Source organism: Thunnus thynnus, chromosome 1 (genome assembly GCF_963924715.1).
Source record: "Thunnus thynnus chromosome 1, fThuThy2.1, whole genome shotgun sequence".
Lineage (NCBI taxonomy): Eukaryota > Metazoa > Chordata > Actinopteri > Scombriformes > Scombridae > Thunnus > Thunnus thynnus.
In genome coordinates this window covers 11,632,311-11,659,387 of record NC_089517.1, presented here as the reverse complement: position 1 = coordinate 11,659,387, position 27,077 = coordinate 11,632,311, and the positions used below count along the sequence as shown (strand labels likewise).

The window sequence follows — 27,077 nt, the reverse complement described above, 5'->3', positions numbered from 1 at the left end:
GGGATTTAATCAATGTGGAAACGTTATGTAACAGGTTTCTGCTCACGTTTTTGTCACGTTCAGGAAGGATCTCGTCGATGTCCTCCACGCTAAATACCTATGTATCCACAGAGAAAATCCTATAAAACTGATTAAATGTGAGATTGATTAAGGTACTGGCGAAAATGTAAACAAACTACAACGTTTTTTTGTATTATATTGTCATTAAACAGCAAGTGTGGAATAAAAAATAAAGCATAATAATAATAATATACACATAATGGGGCAAAAAAGATGGATAATAATGACAAAATAACATAATACGAATCTAAAAAGACTGTTTATATAGTGAAGGGGCGTGGAAACTGGCTGACGTATCCCAGATGATACGTCATCAGCTGTTTTAACCAATGGGAAAGCCGATATGCAAATATCAGCGTCTTCTAGGAAGTGAAATGGTTGGAGGCTGCAGCTAGTGTGGCTAGCTGTGGATGTAAGAGTGTACACCACGCATCTCACAAAACAAACAAACAGGCAGACAAATGAAACGACACGAACAGAAATAAGGCTCTCTCGCTTTTAAGCAACAAGGAGGGGATTCTTTTTTTATTTTCTTCAGCCGAGGTAAGTGAGCTAAAGATGCTAACTCATTCAGCTACATCGATAATTAACGGCTTAAAAAACGGACCGTTAGCGTTAATTCTCAGATACGTTGCCTCTTAAGCTACGCGACAAGAAACAGAAGTGAGGAACATGATAAAATGTTAAAGAGGACTGTTTTTCGTCTTGTGTATCGCATCAATGTGAAGTTGCAAATTATTTTTCGGGGTGGTCAAGCTAACTCATCCCCAAGAGAGACGAGATGTGCTGTTATTTTCCAGGTGTGTTACCTTCCCGTGGATATGCGTTTCTCCTTTTACCTTAACCTGCACACCAACCGTATCCCTAACCCAAACCAGTTGTCTTCTGGGGTGTTTAACCTGACCCCATCCAGTTATTTCTGCTACGCCTTCATCCGTAACCCCCCAAACCGCGGAGGTGGTGCGACGGGAAACCCAATTTTAACAGCAGGGGAACATTATTCGGGGAGGGGGGGCACAACACCTATTTCTGTTCAGTAGGGCGGACGAAGATGCGGCAGGGATTGTTGGCCTGCCATTTCCCCCCTTTTTTAATTTTTGCTAACTATCGTTAGTACAGTATGTGCCCTTGTGGCTGTAAACGCCTCTCTCCGTCTCTCTCTCTCTCTCTCTGTCTCTGCCTTGTTGTGAGTCGTGACAAAGAAGGAAGAGCTAACATTAGCAGCTTCTCTCATACCAGATCGGATCGTTTATTGACAGGCACAGTATGGTCTTATAATAAACACACTTTGTCAAGGCATTAGCTAGACACAACTGTCAGATGTAACGTTACTCACTGGGTTTGTTTTGCAGTGGCTGAGACGGGTATTAGCTGTGTGGATGTGGGCGTGTTGCTAATTTTATGCAGCTGAGGATGATACTGTGCACCATATCTGTTTGGGGCTGAGTTGTGTTTACATACGATATGTTTTTTTTAATAAAACAATTACTTCTAAAAGACTGAGACTAAAGCTATTTTAAATGAGATATTCTTTAAGGATAGACTCCCAATTTTTCAAGTCTGTCTTAAAACAATAGTCAGGTGCACATTAGTAAATCAAGTAGATATCTTCCAACTTTACAGTTTCTTTATTGCAAAAGTCCCTCTCTTTGTTACTGTACTTCCACTGTAGCTCAACAGGGAAAGACAAAGAGGGGATTTTATGCTAAAAATTGCGGTAAATGCTGCAGATATCCACTTGATATAACTAACTCAGACTGCTGAAGCCTCATATAAGCTTCGGATAAACTTTTAAATTCATTTTTGCACAAAATGGCTATGTGGACACAAGTGAAAAATTGTGATTTGTGACATCACAAAGTGTGATGTGGAGATAGGAGACCTCCTGGGTCCAGCAGTTAAACTTCTGAAATGAAATATATTTACATAGTCATAGATTCTGGATTTTTAAATGCAGTAGATGCCATTTTAAGGATTTTAACGTGGTAATTATACTTTTTTTTGGTGGAAAAACCATATCAGACACACATTATTGTTCAAAGCAGAGTATTTTTAAATGTCTTAATACATGTCAGGAGGGGGATCTTTAAAGTAAAATTACTTCCTTTCACTTGTGATACACCTTTTTAAACTTCTAAATGGAAAGAGCAAATACCATTAGGTATTATTAAAGCTTTTATAAATAAGATTTTGAAGACTAAAGTGGACAGTGTTTTGCTTTATTAGGAAAATGAACATCTTCTGATATCTCTTACAGTGTTTTTTTTTCTCGATAAATTGCTGTAATGATTACATCATTATATTTTATTGACTTATATCATTTCCGCACTACATCAAAACCCTGTGGTGACGTCATGCTCACTGGTGGATATTAGGGAGAGTCACTTTGTGATAAGACACTCGAGGAAGGGCACACTGAACAGGCATCAGTTACTCTAATCAAACGATCAATGTACTTTCTGTCCTTTTTATGCTCTTTAGGTTTGACCGGATCACTGTGACTTGACATAAGCAGACTTTTGGAACAAGTTATTGGTGGATAACTTGAACATACAATGTAAGTAACTGACAATTTTCCTTTAGGTTTGTATTTGATTTTTTTCATGATATATAACGTTTTCTGTGTAAATGGTTTCAACAGCCAGGAACAGTTTATTTTATGTGCAGGGTACTGGATCACAACAACGGAAAACACCTTCATCTATTTTTGTGAAATCCTGTACAATAACTTCCTTTTTTTTTGTAGTAACAGGAGATGCTGTGGCCTTTCCATGCTCTTACAGTTCCTGTTGACAGTTCCTGTCATTTCACAGCTCAGATGACTTTGTTTATTTTATAAGACGTATGTTAACTTTTTAATAAATGAGTCATTGCATTACAAGTTATGTAATTCATTGTAGATTCACAGTGTGTCTGCTGGATGGTTTATTTAAAGTAATGTCAGCACCTCTATCCTCTATGTAGTGAGGCTTCCTATTGGCACTGCAAAAGCTGTAATGTAATTAAAGTGAGTGTATTAAATAAGTGACTGTGCTTTATCTGACTGAATTGCTTTCACTCTATATTCCCACAGATCTGTTGCTGCAGCGCCGTGGGCACCAAGAGGAATATTCAGGTCAGTCAGACATCATCACATACTTCTTCTATTTCTGCGCTTTCTCCCATCTCTGACTTAATCACAGTTAACCAAGAACTAAAAAAGTAATTTACCCATTTTCTACAAAACGGCTTCTCTTTGTTAATAAATGTTTAAAATAATCAAAGGAAGTACAAATTATTTTGTTTATGTTTTTAATTCATTGTCCTTATGTAAGTATGGTTTTGAAATATTAAATTTGACAGTGTGTTTCACAAGGGAAAGCTTAAAAAAAAAAAACGTGGGCCACTATTTTATTTTTCAGAATAACCATGAACGGCCACGAGTCAGACGTGAACACCATCTCCCCGGAGCTGCCGGCGATGTTTGACGGCATGAAGTTGGCGGCGGTCGCCACGGTGCTCTACATCATCGTGCGCTGCCTGAACCTCAAGAGCCCCACCGCACCCCCAGATCTAACCTACCAGGACACGCCCCTCAACCTCTTCCTGCTCAAGTCCTGTCCTCAGCTGACCAAAGAGTGAGTTGCGTTCTCAGCTCTGTGTCTGTCACTCAAGGCGTTGCCATGGAAATGGCACTGCTGCCCGGCCATCTGGGGCTGCAGCGAAGGTAGCAGTTTGTCTGGTGACGATCCCATCTGTGTTCAGTGTTCCTGAGTGTGCCTCATGTCTGTACCAGAGATGTCTGGCTTTACTGGCAGCTCCAGCATTAATTAAAAACTTGGCTGTTTTTCTGGGGCTCTCTCAAAGGTAGCGTGGGTTTGTCACACTTGGCATTACAAACACAGACTTGCACACTGCAGGGCAAGGATATTTGCATATATGACTATACTAGTCTTCTCGTAAGGGTAACTATGATGTGTATAATAATTTGAATTTTCCATCTGTATTTATAAGAACTGATGCAAACCAGCGGTTGTTGGAACAGGTCTAACCTGGTCTAAGCAGGCTAAACCAGGCTAGCAGCAACACTAACATGTTTGTTGTAGGAAAAAATGCCAGATGTACCTCTGCCTCCTTTTTAAACAGTATAAACTAAAAGCTTTTCCTCACTGAGCCTCACTGTCCATGTCCTGTGGTCTGCTGGTGTAATAATACTCCGGAGGAACCTTCAGCTCTGTAGGGTGACTCTCGTCAAGCCTTCATCACGAGTGTCTGCTTATATAACCGATTGTTACTGAGCCCTTTGCCTTTCAGCTGCAGTGTCAGTGAATAATAAGGCCACACTGATGTTTACATTTGTGTCTGGCTTGTTATCATTCCCTGCTGAACGGCCATATTTAACTCCGAAACATTTGCCCTGGTGTGTAGTTAACTGAACGTGTGTGTGGATGATTTAAGTATCAGAACCCGCCGGTTAACGTTGGCGTCTGCGTCATCTGTGTTGTGTCCCCGTGTTGTCGAGAAGTCACGTTTTGTAACCCATAATGACACCCCGTGGTGTTGTATAACAGAGATCAATTGCACAGCGGGAAGCATAGGAGGGGTGTTGTTGGGTTTACAGAGTCAACAGCATCCTTGTTTGGGAACATGCACGCAGGGGTTTTGGCTAACACAAAGAACAATACACAACAAATGACTTTTTCTTGAAAGAGCACCTTGATGTTAGTTGTCGGTCTGATCTGTATCCCTTTTTTCCCTTTATTAGTTCAGTTTAGTTTGAAAAAATTAAGAAAATTGCACATATGCATCAGCTGATTATTAAGGATTCTTCAACTTGTTTTTTACTCTGAATAGCAATGATGAGATAAGTACACTTAACAAGGCAGCAGCCAACAGTAAATAGACCCATACCAAACAATACATAGGCAGAAACAAAAGATTCAATGGAGTCCAACAATAGTATGTGAGCAAAGTACAGTTGAAAGTCAAAAGAGAAAGAAAAGATAAATCAATAAATCTTTATTTCTTTATCTCCCTGATGGATTTTAATGTCTTTGTAATGGTCGGTATGTTCCCAGCTTTTAAGTATCAAAAGCCTGCGAGTTTACTTTTGGACTTTGATCTTTACTTTAGATCTGTGCTTCATCAAATCACACAGAGGCATCTGCTTCCTTTTTCTGTTACCTCACAGCAGTGAAGGACACCAGTGCTCACACTCGCGCGCGCGCGCACACACGCACATATATCAGACCATTTTTCAATTGTGGGGACATTACATAGACTTACATTCATTTCCTTGAGACTTACCCACTGACCCAAAAATCAGCTTTTTCCCAACTGGGGACACAGCTTTGTTCCCAATTGGACAAGTTCATCCCCAGTTAACTGGTCCTAACTCTGAAATTTATTCCCAAAAGTAGCCTATGACAGACCACACACACACACACACACACACACATTGCAGAGGAGGTGATGTCACCCTTAAAAATCTGCGATTCAAATTCAAACAAAAGGTTTGCCCCTCCACCTAAATTCAAAAAACGGAGATTGAAGCCTGCTGTCTTACGTACATCAAGGTCTTTTAACACAAAGCTCAGTTTATATCAAGTAAAAGTCATTGATGCTCTGAAAGGTTTGTTTGTTTGTAAAATAGGCTTATGTTCCCTCAATTACAATCAGTTGAGAAATTCATTTAGAAGTTTAACTTGTGTGTAATCTACATATTAAATAATTAATAACCGGGCCTTTTACCAATTTTATTCAACCTGGATCATTTAGAGAACCAAAAATGTCAGATTGTGTTTGAAGTTGTCTGCTTCCCACTGATGAAGCCTGCTAACCTGGCGGAGCGCTTATCTTCCTATCCACATTACAGCAACGAGGTTATCCTCTTCTCCTAGTATTAGATTAAACCTGCCGAGTAGCTTCTAGAAAAGTGTAGTTAAGCTTCAGCTACGCTTACAGCACATGCTAGAGGTGATTACATTATCACTAAATGGGAGTAGTCTGCCTTTTGATTGACAGTTCTCCTATGTAAGAGTGTTTATAGGTGCAGTAGGCTAATTGTTGGAGCCATAGTAAGAGATGAAGAAACACAAGGTTGAAGGACTTATGTAACTATTGATGTAATTGAGTCTTTTCCCCTACGTAGCTACTTACCATGTGTTTTGTTCTATGTACCGTATACAACCGTGTGTCCTCGTTGTATCTGTCCTTGAGTTTACAGATATGTTGATCTTGTTCATCTTATCTCTTTGCCTCCGAGATGGCCCATTCTTTACTACATTGTCAGAAAATCTAACACGAGAGATTCAGAGATGATGTTATATAAGAGAAGGAAAGTGAGGAAGAGGCCCTCAAATGTTTGCTGATGTGTCATTGTGAACATGTCGTGTTTGTAAGGTAAATAGTTTGTTTGCTGTTGTTGCTGTTTGCTGTTTCGGCTTTGTCTTTTTCTGAACCTGTGAACTCAAATGTTTTTGAATTCCCCCTTTTAAAGTAGAAAAAGTGTCAGTATCACATGATCTAAACCTTTATTTATCACCTTTTTTATGGTTGCAGCATTACATCAAAAGGAAACTAATAATTTTGGCTTTTATCCTTGTAACTGTTATTATCAGACCGGATTACAATATTAACTTCACCTCTTTTATATGTGAAGAGAGGCAGCAGAAAAAACAGCATCTAGTAGGGTTTACTCATCAAGTTGTTCACATGCTTTCAGTTTGAGCATGGGAATAAGATGGTGATTCATGGTAATGCACAACATAAGTCACAATATTTCAGAGGAGTATTACGTAATCCGAAAAGACTTGACTCCTACATTTAACTCCTACAGAGGTGTCACTGGAATGCAAGTACACATGCTCAGCATAACTTAACAAAACACACCAATGTTAAATATTGACGTCCGTTCAAAGGTTCATGGTGCAATCCTCCCAATGCTGTCACAGAAATGTGACTTTGTATGCAAACTATGTGCCAGAACATTCAAGTCTGGGTCATAAACCGCCAATGCAAATGTATGAGCTCAGGATAACATTGTGCTTATGTAATTCCTGGGCACTGACCCCATACTCTTATTGAGTGCAACTGTAGGATAAGCTCATATTTCTAGATCAGATTTAATAGCAAAAGTCCAAATTTGTGTTTTTCAGGTACATTCCTCCCTTGCTGTGGGGCAAGAGCGGTCACCTCCAGACGGCCTTGTACGGGAAACTCGGTCGGGTGAGCTCACCTCATCCCTGTGGAATCAGGAAATACTTACCCATGCAAGATGGGGCCACTTCGACCTTTGACCTCTTTGAGCCACTGGGGGACCATCGAACAGGAGGTGGTGCATTTGATCAAGATCTACTTATACTCTTGCTTAGTGCCATTTGAATACATCTTAGATGATGGCAGTTGGCTCTTTGCTGCCACACCAAACATGTTCATCTGATATATTTTTTAGTTCTTAGTTGTGTTATGTAATTCTTTTTCTTTACATTGTAATTCTACTACTGCTACTTCTGTGTAGTGGGTTCATGCAACACATCAGATCTTGGGAGAGGGGTCCCTACTGTGCTGCTCTGCCTGAGGTTTCTCACACTTTTTTTCCTGATAACCAGATTAACAAGCGCAAGGGTGGGGAATAGAGGTTGTCACATGCTGCGCAGATAGTAAAACTCTCTCTGACTTTACAATCTGATTTTGGGTTATGTGTATAAACTTTTGATATTTGGAAAACAAACACATGAGGTAAATCTACCGGTAGGATCACGTTCAGCTTTGAGAATTGTTATCAGATTTTTCCAAGTCATAATAATACACATGACTCTTGACTTACTGACCTTTTTCAATGCGGCACAACATGTTTATAGTGCAGTTGTTTGAGGACAGTGTTTAAGAGGGATTCCTCTCTTTGAATGCCTCAGCTGATCCTTGACCTTACCACCTCCACTTTTATTTTGTGCTCCTCTTAGAAAGTTTAAGACTTGCATGACATTTGATTCCCAAAAAAAAGTAACGTTACTATTTCCATTCTGTTTTGCTAAAGCCAAATTTGACAAACAGCCTAATCCTTTATTCTGGATCGGCTGCAGTACTCTGCCTTGGCCTCTTTTCATATGCTGTTTGGAGAGTGACATACTCCCCTCGTTATCTGTGCTTACATATTTCTCACTGGCAAATTTCTCTCCAATCTGTCTGCCTCTTTCACCAGATGACATCACCATGGTGATATGCCCGGGTATTGGTAACCATAGTGAGAAGCATTACATCCGAACCTTTGTGGATTACGCCCAGAAGGAAGGTTACCGCTGTGCTGTGCTGAACCACCTAGGAGCTCTCCCCAACATTGAGCTTACCTCTCCACGCATGTTTACTTATGGTGAGACCGAGGATTCAGTTTTACTTTCCAGAGTGATGAACCTGTATTTGACACCTTTTCATAGCAGGAATACCCAGGAATGTTAACCTGGTTTTTAAAATGAAAAAAGGATTTGATTTGATCTGATCAGTAATGCTGCATCATCATTTCTGGCTCAGCCAGCAGCTCTTATCCAATTGTCTAGTGCGAGAGAGGTTTAAGAAGCTCTGGCCCGAAGCAATCCTCACAGCAGCGAGCACAGCTGAAATATTAGTTCTGAAAGAATTATAACCTTTGGTGGCTCTGTAACTTCATTATCTTATCCGAATTAGTGAAAAGTGTTTTCATATTATAATTTCCCTACATTTAGACAAATCTCAGAACAGCATTATTTTAATGTAAAAGCTGAAAGGCTACATAATCATGTCTGTGGTTCTGAAGAGATAATAAGTGAATCAGACTTGAGCTTTGTTAAAAGGTCTGATAGCAAGAGACAGAAATTGAATATACTGAGCTAAAGGCACCTTCAACCAGAGCCGCTGAGCAGAGAAAAACTCTCCGTCCTACAGAGGTGTTATGTATCGATCGGTAACTCTGTAGCTTTCTCCTCACAGGGTGCACATGGGAGTTTGCCGCCATGGTCGGGTACATTAAGCGGACGTACCCTCAGACCCAGCTGATCGTGGTTGGCTTCAGTCTGGGTGGAAACATCGTCTGTAAATTCCTGGGCGAGAACATGACAAACCAGGACAGAGTGCTGTGTTGTGTCAGCGTCTGTCAGGGCTACAGCGCTCTCAGGTGGGTCGTTGTCTCATCTCTTAATTACATTTCTTTGTATTATAAAAGCCATTAATAACAGGGCACTTCATGTACACACATTTCTAAATCACAACTGAAGCTCAACATAATGCCGCAAATTGATTTATCCTTACATAAGATGCTTATGCATATGATGACATAGGAGAGGAACAAAATGTTTTCAGCTATCAGTGCGACCCTCCTCTCTCATCATTAGTCAACATAATAAAGGATAAAGCACAATTTTTCAAAGTGTGGTAGAAACCCTTTGTGTAAGTTTTGCTTACATAACATAATCACATGTTTGGTTCTGTGTCCACCACACAGCTCCTTTTTAACATGTCTTTTTAGAGCTAGCAGTACTAAAACAGGTTTACTATTTTTTTGCCATTTTGCACTATTTCCAATTGCCAACAGCAAGACAAACTTGTGATAACAGCATGTCCTGAAGGGCGAGCAGCCTCACATGGTTGCAGCTCTGAACTGGTTTGCCCAGTAAATTTTTTCCACAGTTTGCTCTAACTTTCCTGTCTGGATGTTTGTGTGTGTTCAGGCTGTGTATTCAATATTATGAATCTTTGCCTAAATCCCTTCCATTTGATTAGAGGGGTATAAAGCAGAGTGGTTGGCCTGTACAGTGCAATGAACTGAAGTGGCTGCCTGACATGTCCAGAATAAACACTTTGTCCACATAGAGACACATTTGTGAAACACCCAGATAAGGACAAGCCAACATATTTGGATGATGTTTTTAAACCATGAGAGCATGTGGGTGTTTCAGCGCACTCTGTACCCGGTGTACATGTTGGACTGAGCCACACCCTCTGTGTTTTAAATGCTGCCAGCGTCTCTTGGCAGACATGACAGACAGAGTCTGTTAAAGTTTGGATGTAGGCAGTGAGGATGGGGTGTGTTGTAGAGACTGGCCTTTTGTGAAATTGGATTTGCTGGTTTTTTTCCCCCCTTTTAATGAATTCTCCCTTCAAATGGGTGTCTAAACCTAAACTGGCGCTCCTGGTAGTGCTTCTAGTGATCTGAGGCTATTCCTCTTCCCTACTAATAATGTGTGATTAATATCACACATTATTTTATATACTTACTTTTTGTCCATTTCATAATTGTACTGAATGGTATTTTCTAATTTTCTAATGGCCATCTATTTGTTTGTTTTTGTGTTGGCTTAGCCTGTCTCTGTCAGTGAGCTGCATATTAATGCCTGACACCGTTTCTACTCTCCACCAGCGTGACTCTTTGTCCAGTGGATTACACAGGACATTCAGTGTGTTGTTTGGAATGCAGACAGGCTGCACAAAGCTAACTTCCTGTGTGTTTGTCTCTATCTCGCAGGGCCCAGGAAACATTCCTACAGTGGGACCAGTTCAGACGCTTCTATAACTTTCTCATGGCAGACAACATGAAGAAAATCATCCTCTCACACAAGTATTACTTTTGTTCTTGCACCTTGCCCGTACAAATTGTTTCCAAATAGTTCCTCATTTTGTAAGGTCAAACATGTTTTTTTCCCGACAGTACTCTCACATTTCACATCGGTAACAATGACAACATTGTTTGTTAGTTCTCTAAATATTTCCTAAATTTCCACATAAAAAGTACCTCTCACTCTGAGAGGTGTATCACTGTGACATTACAGATATATGCACCATCCAAAATGAAAAAAATAGCTTTTATTCTGCTTTGAGGGAATAGGTGTAAATAAAGGGAACCACAAAGTTTTGGTGTATCGTTTTAATTTGAGCTGAAATGATGAGTCAATTAACTGATTTGTTAATTGACAGAAAATTAATAGGGTATATGTTTTTGTCATTTATTAATCACAAAATATTTTCTGGTTTCAGCTTGACCTGTATGATCATTTAATACTTTTTTGTCATATCTGATAGTAAACTGAACATCTTTGTGCTTTGGACTGTCATCTTTGAGTCTTGGAAATTATAACATACAACAATTATAACATTTTTACACTATTTCAATAGTGAAAAAAATAATCGTCAGATTAATCAATAATGAAAATAATCATTAGTTGCGACCCTAGTTTTCATATACATGTAGGTTACAGTTAATAGTTAATACTAGTTAATAGTAATTAACTGCACACTGAGTAATCATTGATTTCAACATATTTCATGAATAACATTTTTTTGCATTTCTGCGTGTTACAGACACAGTCTGTTTGGGGGAGGCTCAGCTAAAATGATCGATGCAGATTTCAGTCGGCTTTACACAGCGACGTCCATGATGCATATTGACGACAACATCATGAGGTATGTGGAGCAACAGATAATCTGGTCGAGGTTTCCTCAAGTGAAAGTCACAATCCTCAGAGTTGTTTTGATGTGGTTGAATGCAGATCAGTGTTGTTGAATCTCTTTGAATCTTATCTGTATTTTACCTGGAACCAACAGTAGTAGTAGAGTAGTTTATTGTAGTAGTAGACAATATGAAATATATGAGAAGGTCTTGTCAAGCAGGTTTGCATCTATAGCAAATTCTAATGATTCTCATTAAAGATGAATTAACAATGCTCTTTTTTTTCGGGTTTCAACAGAAAATTCCATGGCCACAGCTCTCTCAAAGAGTACTATGAGAAGGAGAGTTGTGTACATTATATTCACAATGTAAGAAATGTTTTTTTTTTTCTTCATACACTTCATATGATCTCAAATTAATGTTTCTGTTTTTTGTCTGTGTATTTGTTGAGTTGTATGAATTATAATTCCTGATTTTGTAGGTAAATGTGCCACTGCTGCTAGTCAACTCTGCAGATGATCCTCTGGTTCATGATTCGCTGCTCAACATCCCTCGCACATTAGCAGGTAATTAACAACATGTATCATGACAACAACTTCAGTGATTAAAAAAAAAAACCCTAATAAGCTCTTATAACCATAAAGCACACTATCTGGATTATTATGACCCTTTTTTAGCCATTTACTTGGCAGCATGACCCTTGAAGTTGATTCTACTCACATTTCAGTGATGTGTTGGGTGTTCTTGTTGCCATGTTGTAACTGCAACAGATGTCAGAAAAGTGTCCCAAAGTCTAACTAATGGCCTTGAAGGACACACCCAGGTCTTAGTTTGAAACTAGCCTGAAAATACACAGATGTATTGGTTTATTTTAAACAGATTTTCACAAACTGAAAAGAAACATTGTTGAGAAAATACTCAAACTGCTGCAAATCAGAGTTCCTAAAAGTTCTCTTTAAAAGAAACAAGATTTAAACTATTGCACATTATGTTTAAGCCACATATGATATTTTTTATAATCTGATTTTAAATAACACAAGCATAATAAGTGTTAAGTGATCATATTCAATCATACAGAATATTTAAAACTGCAGACAAATCCCCAGATTTCTAAAAAAAGGCAGAACAAAACAATAATAATAGTGTTGTACTTTCACAGTGCAGCTCTGTACTTGAGTTTGTCAAGCAGTAGAAGTACCTGCAGATGGGTGGTGGCACATATTTGCAGTACTATCTATTGAGTCAAAGGATGACACCCTAGATTTTTTTTGTTTTTGTTATTACTCGGCTGCCGGCTCAGAAGGCTTTCTGATAAATTTGCTCCGCACCCAGAACAGGGCTGGATGTGGCACAAAGGTCACGTCTATGATGTAATGTCTGTTACTGATGGTAGACAGCTGTAACACCCGCCTACACATATAGCTGAGTGTCCACGTATCTACGTATCTATTTAAAGGGAGTTTGAGCTCCCCACCTCCAAAGATTTTATCCTGGAAAGTAGCAAGAACCTCATTTTCCCAAACATAAAAAGTCAATCTATTCTTTGGCTCCACATTACATAGTGAGTATCAAGCTTCCCTTTTCTTCCACCTGTGCTATATTTAAACTTACTGACCACTTTTAGCTCTTTTGGTAAAGGAAAATCCCTCATATAAGGGTGTGCGTGTGGGTGGATGAGCCTTGACTGGAAGCACGTGAGACTCTGTCCTTCATGTGTCTCGAGGGAGAGCAACACTTACTGAAAAGAGGATCAGCTGCCCCGTCACCCTAAAATGTGATACAGTGACTCAGACACACAACAATCAGGGAAGGACACAACAGAAATACACTCTGTGCTGTAAGGAGTTTACACCTACCGTCAAGTCACTTATGTGAAAGTGAAAGATTTAATGTTAAATACCAAATACTGAATTCAGAATACATTTAATTTTTGTCCTATTTGGTCTAAAAAATTAAAATAAGCCTCTGATTTGGAGAGTTGAGTGGTCATGTTTTCTTATTCTTAATGGCATATGTGGTCTAACAAGTATGACTGCTCCAATACTGGCAATAATTTGTCACGACTGTCATGTCACAGTAAGTGATTCACACGTGCATTCCTCTTCAAAGCTCGCGTGTCTTTCTTTTTTAAGTACGAGCCGCTCTCTAGACCGTCCCATTCTGTTCCCACCTGTCACTTGGTGCCTGGTGAGATGGTGGTTCAGGGTCTGTACAAGCACTCAGTTGCCCCAGGACAACTCAGCAGCTGCCATGAATAGTGCACAGTTGTGAAAAGATCTTAATCACTAGTCAACCACATCAGACTCTCCCACTAACCCAGATAAAAGCAGGACAATAAAGAGATCCAGGCCAATCCTTTTCAGGAACTCTGCCTGGCTGTTTACAGCTGCAGCAGTCTGTATAGGTTCATACTGCAATCGGAAAGAGATTAATGATTTGTTTGCAGCGTGTAGATGACCTACTTTGAAGAGTTTCAGGGTTTGCTGTATTTGTGAATGAAGTACAACCTGCATGAATGTTGCAGGGATTTATTCGTATTCAGCCAAGAGAGCTTTAATGTGGTCAGACATTGAAGTTTGGCGATAACACCTGACTTGTAGTTTATCCCAGAGGTGTTGGATTAGGTTGAAGTCAGGGCTTTGTGCAGGCTAGTAAAGTTCTTCAAGATCCAAACTTTAAAAACGTGACTTTGTAGGCCTTGCTTTGTGGACAAAGGTGTGGACAGCAGTGTCCACATGCTTCTGGAAATATAGTAGAAAGCAAGCAAACAAGAGACTGTTTGTGACAGCCTGAGAGACCTGTCGATCAAGGCAAACATTCTTGTCTTAAGCCTTAATATCCTCTGAATGTAACTATAATTTTCAAAATCACCTCCAACTTACACAACGGACAAACGAAATCAAGGGAATAGTTTAACATTTTGGGGAAATATAGTTATTTTCTTTCTTGCCGAGAGTTGGACAAGAAGATCAATACCTCTCTCATGGCTGCAGTCAGTTAGCTTAGCTTAGCATAAAGACTGGAAACGGGGTTAAACAGCTAGCATGACTCTGATAACCAAACCCACATACCAGCAGCTCTAAAGCTCACCAATTAATACGTTATATCTCATTTGTTTAATCCAGTTGCCAGGCAATCAGGTGACATCACTCCCACTAAAATCTGCTGTTTTTCACACTTCAGTTTGTGTATAAATTAAACAGATGAAAGTGATTTGTTATAAGTTAATTGGTGAGCTTTAGAGCTGCGGGTATATATCAAGGATTTCTTTTTACCTTTGGACAGAGTCAGGCTAGCAATTTCCTCGTTTCCAGTCTGTAGCTTCATATTTACCATACAGACACGAGTGATGTTTATCTTTTCATCTGACTTCCAGCAAGAAAACAAATAAGCCTATTTCCCAAAATGTCAAACAATTCCTTTAAATATTCACACCCTAATTTATGGAAAGCATTTTATTAATTTTCTAACTCAAGACATAGTTTTTTTTGTATGGTTTTTTTTTTTTTAATTTACTTAAGTTTTTATTTGTATTATGTCAGTGTCTGGTGATTAAATAACCTGAGCTGGAATGATCAGCTGATGTGGCCACTTAAACATGCTTCCAGAAGTTGAGTCATGCTGTTATCTGTTATCATGCAAACACACCTTCGGTATCAATACCAGACATAAAGTCATTCCTGTCAAACCCCATATTTGGACATGTGTCAAGTATTACTTTCCAGATTTTCATGTGTACACATTGTCCAGAGTACAGAAGCGTCATTACTGTGTGTTGTGTCATCCTTTAGCAAAGAAGCCGAATGTGATCTTTGCCCTGACGTTACACGGAGGCCACCTGGGCTTCTTCAAGGGCGCGGTGCTCTTCCCTCAACCCCTCACCTGGATGGACAAAGTGATTGTGGGCTATGCCAACGCCATGTGCCAGTGGGAGAAACAGAAACCACCGTGCCAAAGTGGCCATATGAGTGAGAGCTCCTGCGCCGGGGAAAAAGCTTAAACCTGTGACCTCTGTGTCTCTCTCTCACCCTGTCTCTTCCTTCTCACCTTTCACCCCTCCCCACCCCCTCCCCCCCGACACACCACTGTCCCAGCACTGAGGAGGCACCTGAACCAAACCTGAAACTGCTCTCTCTTCTCTGCCTTCTCCTCTGGTGCTACTTACTGTTACTGACCCCCCCTCCGCCCTCCTCGCGTTCCCACTCACAAGTCTCCATGCCTTCACCACAGTTACCCTTTGTAAACACCATCACCTTACAGTATGTGAAGGAACAAAAACAACTAACTGCCTTTTGTGCTCTTTTCCGTTACGAGGACTTTGAATTCAGAGCAGGAACATTTTTGTTTCTCTTCGCGTACACAACAATGATCCTAATGGCTAATGGAGGCGTTGACCAAATATGACGAGAAAAGGAAAGCGAGAGCACCACTTTAGAGTAGACCAGTGAAAAATAAGAGCACACAAGAAGCCTCCGAGTAAACAAGGACTGTGCTGCAGTTGGTGCCCATTTACTGCACCTGTAAGAAGCTCACTTTTTATCACCGCCAAGGCCATATAGCCTAGTCTGCTGTCTTAACCAACACAGCGTCTTTGTAGTATGTATGTAACTCACAGATGTAGTGTGTATGTCTGCGTGCGCCTGTGTAGACCGAGAGTAAAAAAGACCCACGACGGAGCATGTGATCTTTGTGTTTGGTTGGTGTGAACCAAATCCTCTGTTCACGGTCTGTTGGCCCTTATATGTTCTTTTTGGGTTGCTCTTGTTGTTTGTAGAAAATGTACAGTAGAAATGATTAAATAGTGGGATTTTTTTCACATTATTTCCAGCTCATAACATCATTCTGGCGCTTTACGTTTGGCACTTCAGTGTTACTCAGAAAGAAAGAGTTCATTGCTTACCAGACGCGTGAGCAGGAATCAATCCCAGATGGGGACCCATGCACATTCCCACATTCACATTCTATCACTTTGATTCAGTGCACTTTACACTCTGTATGCTACAATCTTTATTTCCCTCATTAGTCGAAGAGAGTGTGGAGATTAGTGTTGGTTTAGCTCTCCCTGTGACTGAGAGGAAGAATCGGAGGGAGCGAGGATGATAACAAAACGTTAGATGACTCAAATGTTCCCCGTCTTGTCGTTTTCTTTGAGCCCTCTTACTCATTCGTCTGCCTTTGATCAGCTGCAGGTCCAGCCGAGACTCTGATATCCTTCTTTTACTGTGCAGACACAGACCTACTGCCGGCGCACGGAGGCTAGAAACTCAACCCTGTAAACTTCCTCATGTGGTGAAAACATCTCTGTACACTTTTTTTTTTTTTTCTGACAGATGATCCTGTTGTTTCGGATTTTAAAAATGCAGTCTACTGATTAATCGGTGTGGTGCTGTGAAAGGGAGAGTTCAGCAGATTTTTTCTGTTTGATAATCTGAGCTGTGAGGTGTGATGAGTAGGAGGGCTAAACCAATACCGATGCTAAACCAAATGTTTATTTTGTGGATTGTTTGTAGAATACTGGTGATTGTTATATTGTAATATTAGATGGGGAACAGTGCATGCATGAGAGAAGAGACCGATTTTTTTTTTTTTTTTTTTTTTAAAGGAAGGGAACGTTTTTCTTTCAAAGACTGCTTTGAAAAGCTTTTTCCTTTTTTCTTGACTGGACTGAGCGTTAAAGCTTTTGGTGTTCAGAAGAGTGCTGGAATGCAGCAGTGTGGACTGAAAATGTATCACAAACCTGTCTTGATGAAATAATACTGCAGTACTGGGACTTTCAAAACCTGAATTTAATTGAGAATTTGTTGCTAAATTGCGGTAAGGGCTAAGGAAGGTTCTTCCAAGGAAAAGTCCAGCCAAGTAATCTGTAGTCGAAAAAACTGCTAATGAACACTGATGAGACAGATGGGTGGTTTGAAATGATGAAGGGATCTGACAACAGTCCATTTGTAAGGCTGTTTAAGCCAGTGTTTGTTGTGTTATAAGACCCTGGCTGATTAGTATTTGTCAGTAATACTATTTGCCTTAAATTTGGCACATCTGGATAATTCATACTCCAGTTTTCTTTTAAACTTAACTGGATTTAACTGTAAGGTGCAACATTAAGGCTAAAGAATAATTATTCTGAGTGTTAAAGTTCACTCTTGAGCATAGAAATAGTTTGGGCAATTTTTTTGTCAAAGAATAATGCTGTAATAGTGACTCTGATCACTACTGAAATTAAATTATTCTTTGGCCCAGTTTCCATTTCTCAGTTTATGGAGATCTGTTGGTTTTTGAGATATAATGGTTGTAAACATAACCTCCTTCAGTGGAGTTTATTATTTACAAATACTATGAAATCCAGGTGTTAATCTCACAAATGCTGGCTTGGTTAATACTGAAAATAAGGATGTACCGATCTGAGTTTTCTTCTCCTGATATTGATTCTTAAACTCAGGGTATCTGCTAATACCAGTGCTCCCTTTTCCCCTCATTTAACATCTGCATACCTCACTTTTCATGTACTGTAAAATAAAATGAAACAAGGGATTACTGTAGTGATAAGAACTAATGACACTGATAGTGGAAACACTGAATTTTATAACACTTGACAAAGGAATTATTTAATCTGGATCTGTAACATCACAGCGGATCCCAGATCCACTTTATTTAAGGTCGGTATCAACAACAATGTGATCCGGTGTGTAAGGTCGGTGCATCTCTAACTGAAAGGTGAGGATACGCCGTCCGAGCCACCACCCTCTTTGCCTCTGAATACTGTCATCCTGCATTTTTCAAACCACAAATCACTGTTGCCATCTGTTGTCAGGGAGACCGAACTACAACTGCCAGTTTTATGGCACACATCCTCTCATTCACCTGCAGTCAGATGATACGGTTAAAAACCTGAACCGTGGTTAAAAACTAGATGAATATTGATGACACCAGCACAAACCCAGTTTCTGCAGTAATGCCACGAGAGCCATTTGTGTTCTTTAAGATTTTTGCCTCCTCCATTTTTGCACAGAAATGCAGGTTTGGATGTATTATTTGGATGTATTTTTTCTAGTCGATTATTTTGTTTATTTTTTTTTGTATTTGTACTTATTGTTATTATGACGACTTGTGTTATTTGCTTGTGCAAATGCATCAGAGTGTGTGTGTGTTGATGAGTAAACATATACACTGTGTCATATCACCACCTCTGATTGACTAAAAAACCAAAACTTCTTCACTTTAACAAATGAAAATGCTAAAGAAATATATAAAGATAGTGTATATTCAAAAATTTTTGAGGGACCAGGGATGAAAAATAAAGGCAATAACCAACCAGGAGGGATTCTCTTATCATTTTAATGCTAACATGACAGGAAGTCATGTCAAAGTATAGTCATATGCATTAAGATCATTTTCTTGAGGAGTGTGGGATCTGAAATGTTGTTTTTACTGTGTTTGATATGAGAATGTGTTCCTCTGTATTTATCCTTACCCCAGTACTTCAAGCATCCTGTTTATTTCAAGATTGTGGGCTCGTGTTTAATTGCTGGGAAACTGAAGAATTCAGTTATAAACCTCCTCCTTTAAATGTAAATGAATCTATAAATACACCTCGGATTGGATCTTCTAAAAGTATCTGAAATCTTACAAACCTAAGCACGTGGATTAGAGCCCACATGAGTAAAAAAAAAAACCATGTTAACCTACAGTAACTTTATAAAGCTTTACTTTGTGTTTACAAATATTTTGATGATGAAAGACGGTTAAAGGATGCGGTGATGACGAGAAGGGGCGCACAGTCACACAACATGATGTACTCTGAACGCTGGATGTTTTTTTTTTTTGTTAAAAAGAAACCAGTGGTGTGTGTGATCTAATTATGTGAGGAAATATGGTTATTGTGTTCCAAAATAAATTATTTTCTCAAAAGAAGAAATGTTGCCTTTTCACTTTATTGCCAGTGAGATTTTCTTTAAACCTCTTGAGCATAAATCTTGTAGAAGAAGCTGTTATCTGATTAATATACCTTTGCTAAAAAAGGATAATATGACATGGACCTTTTTATTTATAATACAGTTGAGCCCCCTTGTGGTGACTGTGTTGTAAGCTCTTTATTTTTTTTCCCTGTGCAGTGTGAAGTGACATTTAAAAAGAGAAGATGCTACTTACTACAATGTTACTGTCTTGTTTCTTAGCTTTAATTGCAGTGGATTTAGATACAGGAATACTGTGCAGGTACTTCACACTGAGAAAGCTAAGAGCTCACATTTTAAGAACGCATTAAATGCAGCTCATGTGACACATTTGACATGCACCGCCTTGCTTCAAATCTCCTTTATGAAACAGTATTTTATTGAAATAAGCCTGAAATGGTAATGGTTAAAGGACAAGTTCACAATTTTTCAAATGTCACATTTTTTTCTTGCTGTAATCATTGCTCTTGTTCATACTGACCATTAGAAGATCCCTTAATAATGCAAAGTCCACAGCCCTCCATCTGTGAAAAAATGTATTAAAAAGTTTATTTGAAGCTAATATGAGGTTTCAGCCATCCACATTATATTAAATTAAATCAAATCAATTCAATATCTTCAAAGTTACAGTCTTTTTAGTGCCAAAGTCCCTCTTTTTGATGATCCTTCCACTGCTGAACAGGAAAACACTCTCCGTTGAGGCCCAAAGAGGGAATTTTGTACTAAAAAGAGCTGGAAAATATTCACTTTGACATACTCAGACAGCTAAAGCGTCATGTTATCTTTAGATAAACCTTTAAATACATTTCCCCCCCCCATCACTTACATCATTAAGTGCATTTATAAGGGATCTTCTAATGGTCAGTATGAACAGGAGGAATAATTACAGCGAACAAAACCTGTTTCAATGTTCATTGGGCACTGACTGTTTTAATACAGACTTGAAAAATTGTGAACCCATCCTTTTAATGGTAAAAGGTAAGGTGAAATAATGAAGACACTTAATAAAAGTGACAATTCATATAAAACTACAGACAGAAAAACATCTATTTTATTGAAATCCAATGCAAATTGCAAAACGGACCTTTGTGGTACATCAGGCATCACATCGAGTGTCGCATCTCTCTTAATACTTGAAGAACTTGACACAAGGCTGTTGAGAAGCAAGACGTATTTTGATGGCACTGCATTAGGAGGCCCCTGCTCCTAAAACATTAATATAATGCAGGCTTATCCGTGATCAATTTTCCCTCTTCATATCATTCTAAACTTCACCCTCGACACTGTAATATACAGGATCTGAACTACTGCGGTTTCTGTACTCATTCATCTGACGGGATTGTAGGCACAAGGCTGCTCTGTATGTTGTGAAATTCATTTTTTTAAGGCAAATGACACCAAACCAAACTCAGACCTTATTCTGGTTGTGAGCTACAACATCACATTACCAACTCGTACTGTAACAAGGAATATCAGTGCTGTAAAATCCCCAACGTAAACCATCAATCATTCTCTCTGTAATGTCTAAACATCCATTTTCTTTCCCATTTATATCACCATATATTACTCATTTGCAAACCATCCTCTGCTCCTAACTCTAGATACTTCTTTTTGCTCATAGGAACTGCCTGAATATAATAAAAATGTCAACCTAGCTTCAAAATAGACCACATATCTGATCTGATCACAAAAGAAGCATCTAGGGCGAAGGACACTATAGCTCTTGGTTTTTAGAGGACTCTTTCTTTCAGAGAGCAGTGTCTTCAGAGCCAAAAAGCTTGGTGGCAATGGCCTGGCAGTCAGCTACAGACGCCTTCCCATCAAAGTCTGCCGGCAGGATGTCCGCATCAAACTCCTTGATGTAGTTGTCCAGCTCGTCGCCGTGAACGAAGACCTGAGGAAAGTTATGAGCAGCATTCAGAGGAAAATTACTAATGTAACTTTGAAAAAAACTGTCAGAAAAACAAAGGTGGATGGTGATTTTCTATATGTTTCTTATTTTGAACAAATTTCATGTGCGTCCTCCGTCCATACCCTCTCCAGTAGCTTGCTCTTCATGAAGGGCTTGACCACATTGTATGTAGTGGTGAAGTACCAGGGCTGGTGAGTAACGTGGACCGCCTTGAAACGTGCAGGGAAGGAGTCCTGCAGAAAAACACACAAAACAGTAAAAATATTTTAAAAACCTTTTAAAAGCTCTTAAGTTCTACATCAAGAAATTCTAAGATATTGATTTGAGTCGTGCCCTCTGACCTGCAGCATGTCCACCATCTTCTTGAGCTCAGCCGGCTTAATGCCTGAGGCGTGCTGCATGGTGAAGCCCTTGAAGTTCTCAATCAGGACAAAGCCATTAATCTGGGTCTCTTCGTTCTCAAGCAACTTCTCCAGGATCACACAGTACGCTCTTAAGATCTGTAACACACACACACACACACACACAAAGACATTATTTTTAAGAAGTAGTTGTAAAAAAAAGTAGCTCCGTGTTTCTTCAAACTTGCAGTGTGTTCATGTCAGACATGCAGAAATGCTCTATCGGGGTTGCTACCTCGTCAAAGGTGATCTCCTCCAGGTCCCAGTTCTCGATGTTGAAGAGCAGAACCACGCGGCCATACTTGTCCCTGCTGGGCAGAACCACGGGGTAGCCCGCCTCAATGGTGCTGCGGACCGCCTCAGGGGTCAAGTTCTCAAACAGCTCAGGATACTCCTTCCTGAAGCGCACATAACCTACACACACACACACACACAGTCGTGTTTCCATCACTTCAGAGGACCTTACAATGACTTACATTCATTTCCTGGAGACTTATTCTAACTTTAACCATAACAACTACTTGCCTAACGCTAACCTCAATATAACCCTAAACTAACCTTAACTTTAAACCAAGTCTTCACCCTAAAATTAATGATTTACGTTTAGGGGACTTACTTTTTTGTCCCCATAAGGGAGGCAAGTCCCCACAACATGAGAAATACCTGGTACACACACACACACCAGCACAAGCATGCACACACACACATTGCTGCATTCTCTTATCGGTCACTAATGGTTCACAAACCCTCCATGTACAGTGTGAGTGTTCAGTGCCAAACACAATGAAACCACTGTCTCGGTGCATCTACAGTGCTGCTCTACGCCTCTTCATACCGAGGCACCAATTAACCCAGTGTGTGTGTGTGTGTGTGTGTGTGTGTGTGTGCGTCTGTGTGTGTGTATGTGTTCAGTATTTTACTCACAACTCACAAGCAGCAATTAACCCCACAGAATGAGTTCACATTCACATCACATTCCCCTCTCTCACTAACAAGTACTCCTTCTGCATTCATAACTGTGCGTGTTTTCTTGTGTCTTTTGTCTTTGTGAGGACCAAATATTCTCACAGTCTCTTTCAAGATGAGGAAAAAAAAATCCAAACTGAGATCCTTTTTGTTGGTCCTGACCAAGTAAATGTTCTAACAGCGATTTTGAGTAATTTCTGGGCTTGATGTTTGGTTTGGGGGCGGAGGTTACAGGAGGAGATATTGATGAGTTTCTGTCCAGTATTAAGATTTAAACTATTAGATCAAAGTTTAGGGTTGAATGTAGAGTTGAAATCAGCATAAACTTTGTGGTCATGGTATTTTGCTCTTTATTTTTGGTCTTCAAGATGACTGAAAAAAATTAAATTAAATAAAAAGAGCAGAAATCCTAAGCACACAAACAAGCAATAAGCGAGTCAGTGTCTCCTCATCAGAGTGTCAAACCGCTCTGCTTTTTAATCTAATCTTCTCTCCCAGACCAACACAATCAGCACCGGCGCTGTGAAGTTCCCAGCAGAACACTGCGAGTTCATAAGTAAACTTGCTGTCCCATGTGGAAACAAAGGAGGGCTTTGTCAGGGGAAACTCTGAAGCATCTCAAAGCCCCCAATTAATGAACACATGCCTCCCTGTCTCAGTGATGGGCAGGATTCATGCAAACGAGGAGCACAAAAGAGGTCTCGCCTTCAATTACTGAAGGAAAATGTCTGCAGAGTCTGAATCCAAAACATATGGGAGCAAAAATAATACAAGCAAAAATTTTATTCATTTTTGATATGTTTGTCTCTACAGCAGAACTGTCATAGACATCACTGATAGATGATCTCTTCTTATAGCTACTCACCCTTCATGAGCTCGTGGGCTCTGACAACATCAAACTTGCGGGCTCTGAGGAAACGCAGCATTAGAGAGTCTGGTTTGTCCCCGAAGCGCTCCAGCACGAGTTTGGCGAGGTCATCTCCCTCAGCTGCCCTCTCCTTCATCATGGCCCGCAGGTCCTTCAGCGACGACGCTCGCCTCTCATCCGTCTCGTTCAGCTCATCCTTCGCCTGCAGGGTGAAGAAAAACACAAAAAGCACATGTTCTTTTCCAAAATGTCACGGGAACAGGACTAATGTTGGTGTCTGCAGGGACATAAACGGGGATTAATGTGTACACAGCCATCCTGAGTTATTGATTTTTACCTTCTGCACAGTGTGGCCTGGCAGTTTGTGGCACGGCCCAAACACCGGCCCATGATCCTTCACTGTCAAATGCTCCAGCTTGGACCTCATGGCCTGCTCCTCATCTGACACCATACGGAAAGATCCAGTCTGCATAAAGATGAAGGTGTAAAGGTTTACAAAAAAGATTTGGTTGAACTTCTCCTTTGTTTTTGTCTTGTCTTTGACATCACCGTTTTCACCCTCATCAGCTGCACTGTGCCACTATTTACTGCTTGAATACTTTAACAACAGCTCATTGAGTATTTATAACAAATTCTCACACAGACAAACATGCACCTGAGCCGGAGCAGACCCAAAACGATGCACACCAGTGAACGGCTGGTTAATCTGCTTCACATGATTATAGGGCCTCTAAAGCCACTTCTTAAAAACAGCTTAAGGGTCCATCCCAGTGCTTGCATCTACTGGCACAACAACAGCATTAAGCAGCATCATGCACTGACAGTCAAACCTTCAAGAGCTGATGCTCTTAACCCAGGCCAAAGGCACTTAACCAATGAACCGGGGCCAGACACTGACAAGCAGTGGGGTAAACAGAGACAAAGTAACAAAGTCTCTCTTGAATAGTTGCAAAGTAATTAAACTTACAGCAGCCATGGTTGCAGCGTCTCACAGCAGCTTCACTAACACTGTGGAGAAAGAAGAGTTGGCAAAAGCAGAATGTGAACACATCAAACCATTGTTTTAAGAGAGTCGAGCCTGCACACTTTCTTTCAGAGTGGTCCAGACACCAAGGTCATAAATCACTCCTGTTATTTGCATATTACCTAATCTACATAATAAAAAAAACCTTTTGGCTATGTGATGTCTAAATGTTGAAAATGAAGAGTGGTTTCTTTACTGAAGACTCACACTGAAGGATCCAAACTAACTGCTATCTAAGAACATGGAGAGTTTAAAATGTTGCTGAACAGACGGTCTCATTCCCAGTATATATAGCAACATATCTGGCCAAATATTGTTAATTTAGCATAAAATCAAATATTCATGTTAATTAATGTTGCTTTAAAGTCATTTAGCCAAGAATTATGACACAGGTGCCCTGTAGCTTCTCTCCTCTGGCAGTAAACCACTCATACACCTGTTTTTTTATGATTCTCAGTTGAAAGAACACAATAGATACAACACAAATAGAAATCACACAAGAAAAATCTGAAATACCTTTATGGTTATTCATGGCAGGAAAAATATATCTGAGGTGATATTTCACCACTTAGAGTGTAAGATTAACCAAATTACATGTGAAAACTACCCTACATTTTACTATTCAGAGTAAGTTAAGTCAAATACACAACATCAAACAGTGCAATGAACAAAACATGTTATGCAGGGCCACTGAATTTACTTTAAGACGCATTCCTTCATCGGTTATCTGTCCTCCAAGTGTTGCTTATCACACCTGTTTTGTTTTATTGATGACTTTTAATCATCATATTAAACAATTCCAATATCTTAATTTCCTGATCTGTTCATCTTGATACTGTCCACTACTAGAGGTTCAATTTAACCAAAGAGCAGAGCAGCCTTACCTTAAGCAGACGGGATGAGAGAGCTACAGAGAGTGGCAAAGACAACAGGAGGAGAGAGGACCAGGAGGGGAGGAGTTACTGAAAACGTCACTTAAAGTAGGATTAAAATGACACAGTGGATTACAATGAGTGGCTAATCTACATAATGCAAACTGTGAAGTGAAGGAGGAGCTGGGATGGAAGATGAGAGGTGTACTGGTCTGAACTAGTCACTCTGGTAGTACGGTAGCCCTGAGGGGCAAAACACAACAGCATTGGATGAAAGAAAACACATCAACATTTCGCAAAACACATTTAAAAATTGAGAAAACACAACAACCAAAGTGACAACACAAAAAAATTGAGACAACTAATTAATTAAACAGAAAACATAATGACATTGTAGAAAGCACCAAATATCAAATACCAGAACAGAAAAAAAACCCAACATTAAAAACCCCCACAAATTTATAAAATATTTCCCAAAATCACATAAACACATCATAGAACAAAACAACCAAACTGAAAAAACATTGGAGAAAACAAATTCACAGAACAAAACAAAACAAGAAAGCACAATAATTTAGAGAACGGAAACTATTTTGTTTTTGTATTTTGTCTCTCAGGGCCACCGTACTTCAAACTCATAGTGAACAAGAACTCCACTGCTAAAAAATGTTTACATTATTAAAGTGCAACAACAAAACAGAGAACTAAACAGTCAATTACACAAACACAGAGACAAAACTACACCAAATATCAGTATTTTAATTTTATTTTCATCATACATCATTTTATTTGAAAGCTACACAACCACATCTCCAAAATAACCCAAAAAGTTTTTATGTGATTTTTAAAAATGTTTTTCATTCATTCCTGTTTCACTTTTGAAACAACACATCATATCATGTGACTTTGGAGAATTTTGCAGGTGGTTTTCTCATTTCTGTCTCTCATAGTTTGAGTCCTGGCTGTCACCCATCCAGACTGAATGTTAAGGCGGCACTTACGACATGAAAGGTGGGATTTGAGCTCGATGGTCCCGTGCCTGTGGAGGTGTCATATGAGAGAGACGACCACCTGTGTAGAAACCCTCACATTACACATTCCTCTCTGTGCATTCTTTGAAATCCTTATGGATTATTTATCCATGATTACACAACATCAGACAACTTTGTGCCGAATCAAATGATCCTTTCTTGTGCTATTTATGAACTAATTGAAAATCAAATCATGTTTACTCTCTTTTTTCTTTAGTTTGATGATAGTTTATGTACAGTACCAGTCAAAAGTTTGGACACACTTTCTCATTCAAGTGAAAAGGAAAGTGTGTCCAAACTTTTGACTGGTTCTGTATTTATTTACATCTTCGTTCCATATTTGTGGCTTGCAGTGATGAGAAATCTTGATCTCATTTTTGTTTCACTTGCAGCGGATGGTAATCGCTGGTCGCTTCACCGCTTTGGTTCATGCTGAAATTTCTCAGCAAATATCAGATGAATTGCCGTGAAATTTGATACAAACTTTCATGATCTCCAGACAATAAATCTGAATGACTTTGGTAACTTTACCTCTTGAACCACTAGTCAAAGTTTTCATTTATCCAGTGAAATATCTCAACATCTACTTGATATATTGA

At 39.5% G+C, this 27,077-nt stretch overlaps 2 protein-coding genes across 3 annotated transcripts; one reads left to right on the top strand and one right to left on the bottom strand.

Annotated features, from left to right (window-relative positions):
• The first annotated feature begins 444 nt into the window (after positions 1-444).
• Positions 445-19,367, top strand: LOC137179598 (monoacylglycerol lipase ABHD2). The gene is made up of 12 exons (XM_067584407.1): positions 445-603; positions 2,542-2,617; positions 3,134-3,175; positions 3,462-3,677; positions 7,197-7,372; positions 8,243-8,410; positions 9,004-9,187; positions 10,535-10,627; positions 11,368-11,469; positions 11,754-11,823; positions 11,937-12,021; positions 15,247-19,367. The coding sequence occupies exons 4-12, from the start codon at positions 3,469-3,471 to the stop codon at positions 15,453-15,455; spliced, it is 1,296 nt and encodes a 431-aa protein (XP_067440508.1). The 5' UTR covers positions 445-603; positions 2,542-2,617; positions 3,134-3,175; positions 3,462-3,468; the 3' UTR covers positions 15,456-19,367.
• Positions 19,368-20,427: 1,060 nt separating this feature from the next.
• On the bottom strand, positions 20,428-25,597 carry rlbp1a (retinaldehyde binding protein 1a). 2 transcript variants are annotated; one of them, XM_067584417.1, is made up of 8 exons: positions 25,460-25,597; positions 24,519-24,559; positions 23,889-24,017; positions 23,549-23,753; positions 21,953-22,131; positions 21,658-21,816; positions 21,439-21,549; positions 20,428-21,298 (listed from the first exon to the last, which is right to left on the bottom strand). In XM_067584417.1, the coding sequence occupies exons 2-8, from the start codon at positions 24,525-24,527 to the stop codon at positions 21,152-21,154; spliced, it is 939 nt and encodes a 312-aa protein (XP_067440518.1). In that variant the 5' UTR covers positions 24,528-24,559; positions 25,460-25,597; the 3' UTR covers positions 20,428-21,151. The 2 variants fall into 2 exon arrangements, with proteins under 2 accessions (XP_067440518.1, XP_067440528.1); XM_067584427.1 differs by lacking the exon at positions 25,460-25,597 and adding an exon at positions 25,276-25,407.
• Positions 25,598-27,077: the final 1,480 nt, after the last annotated feature.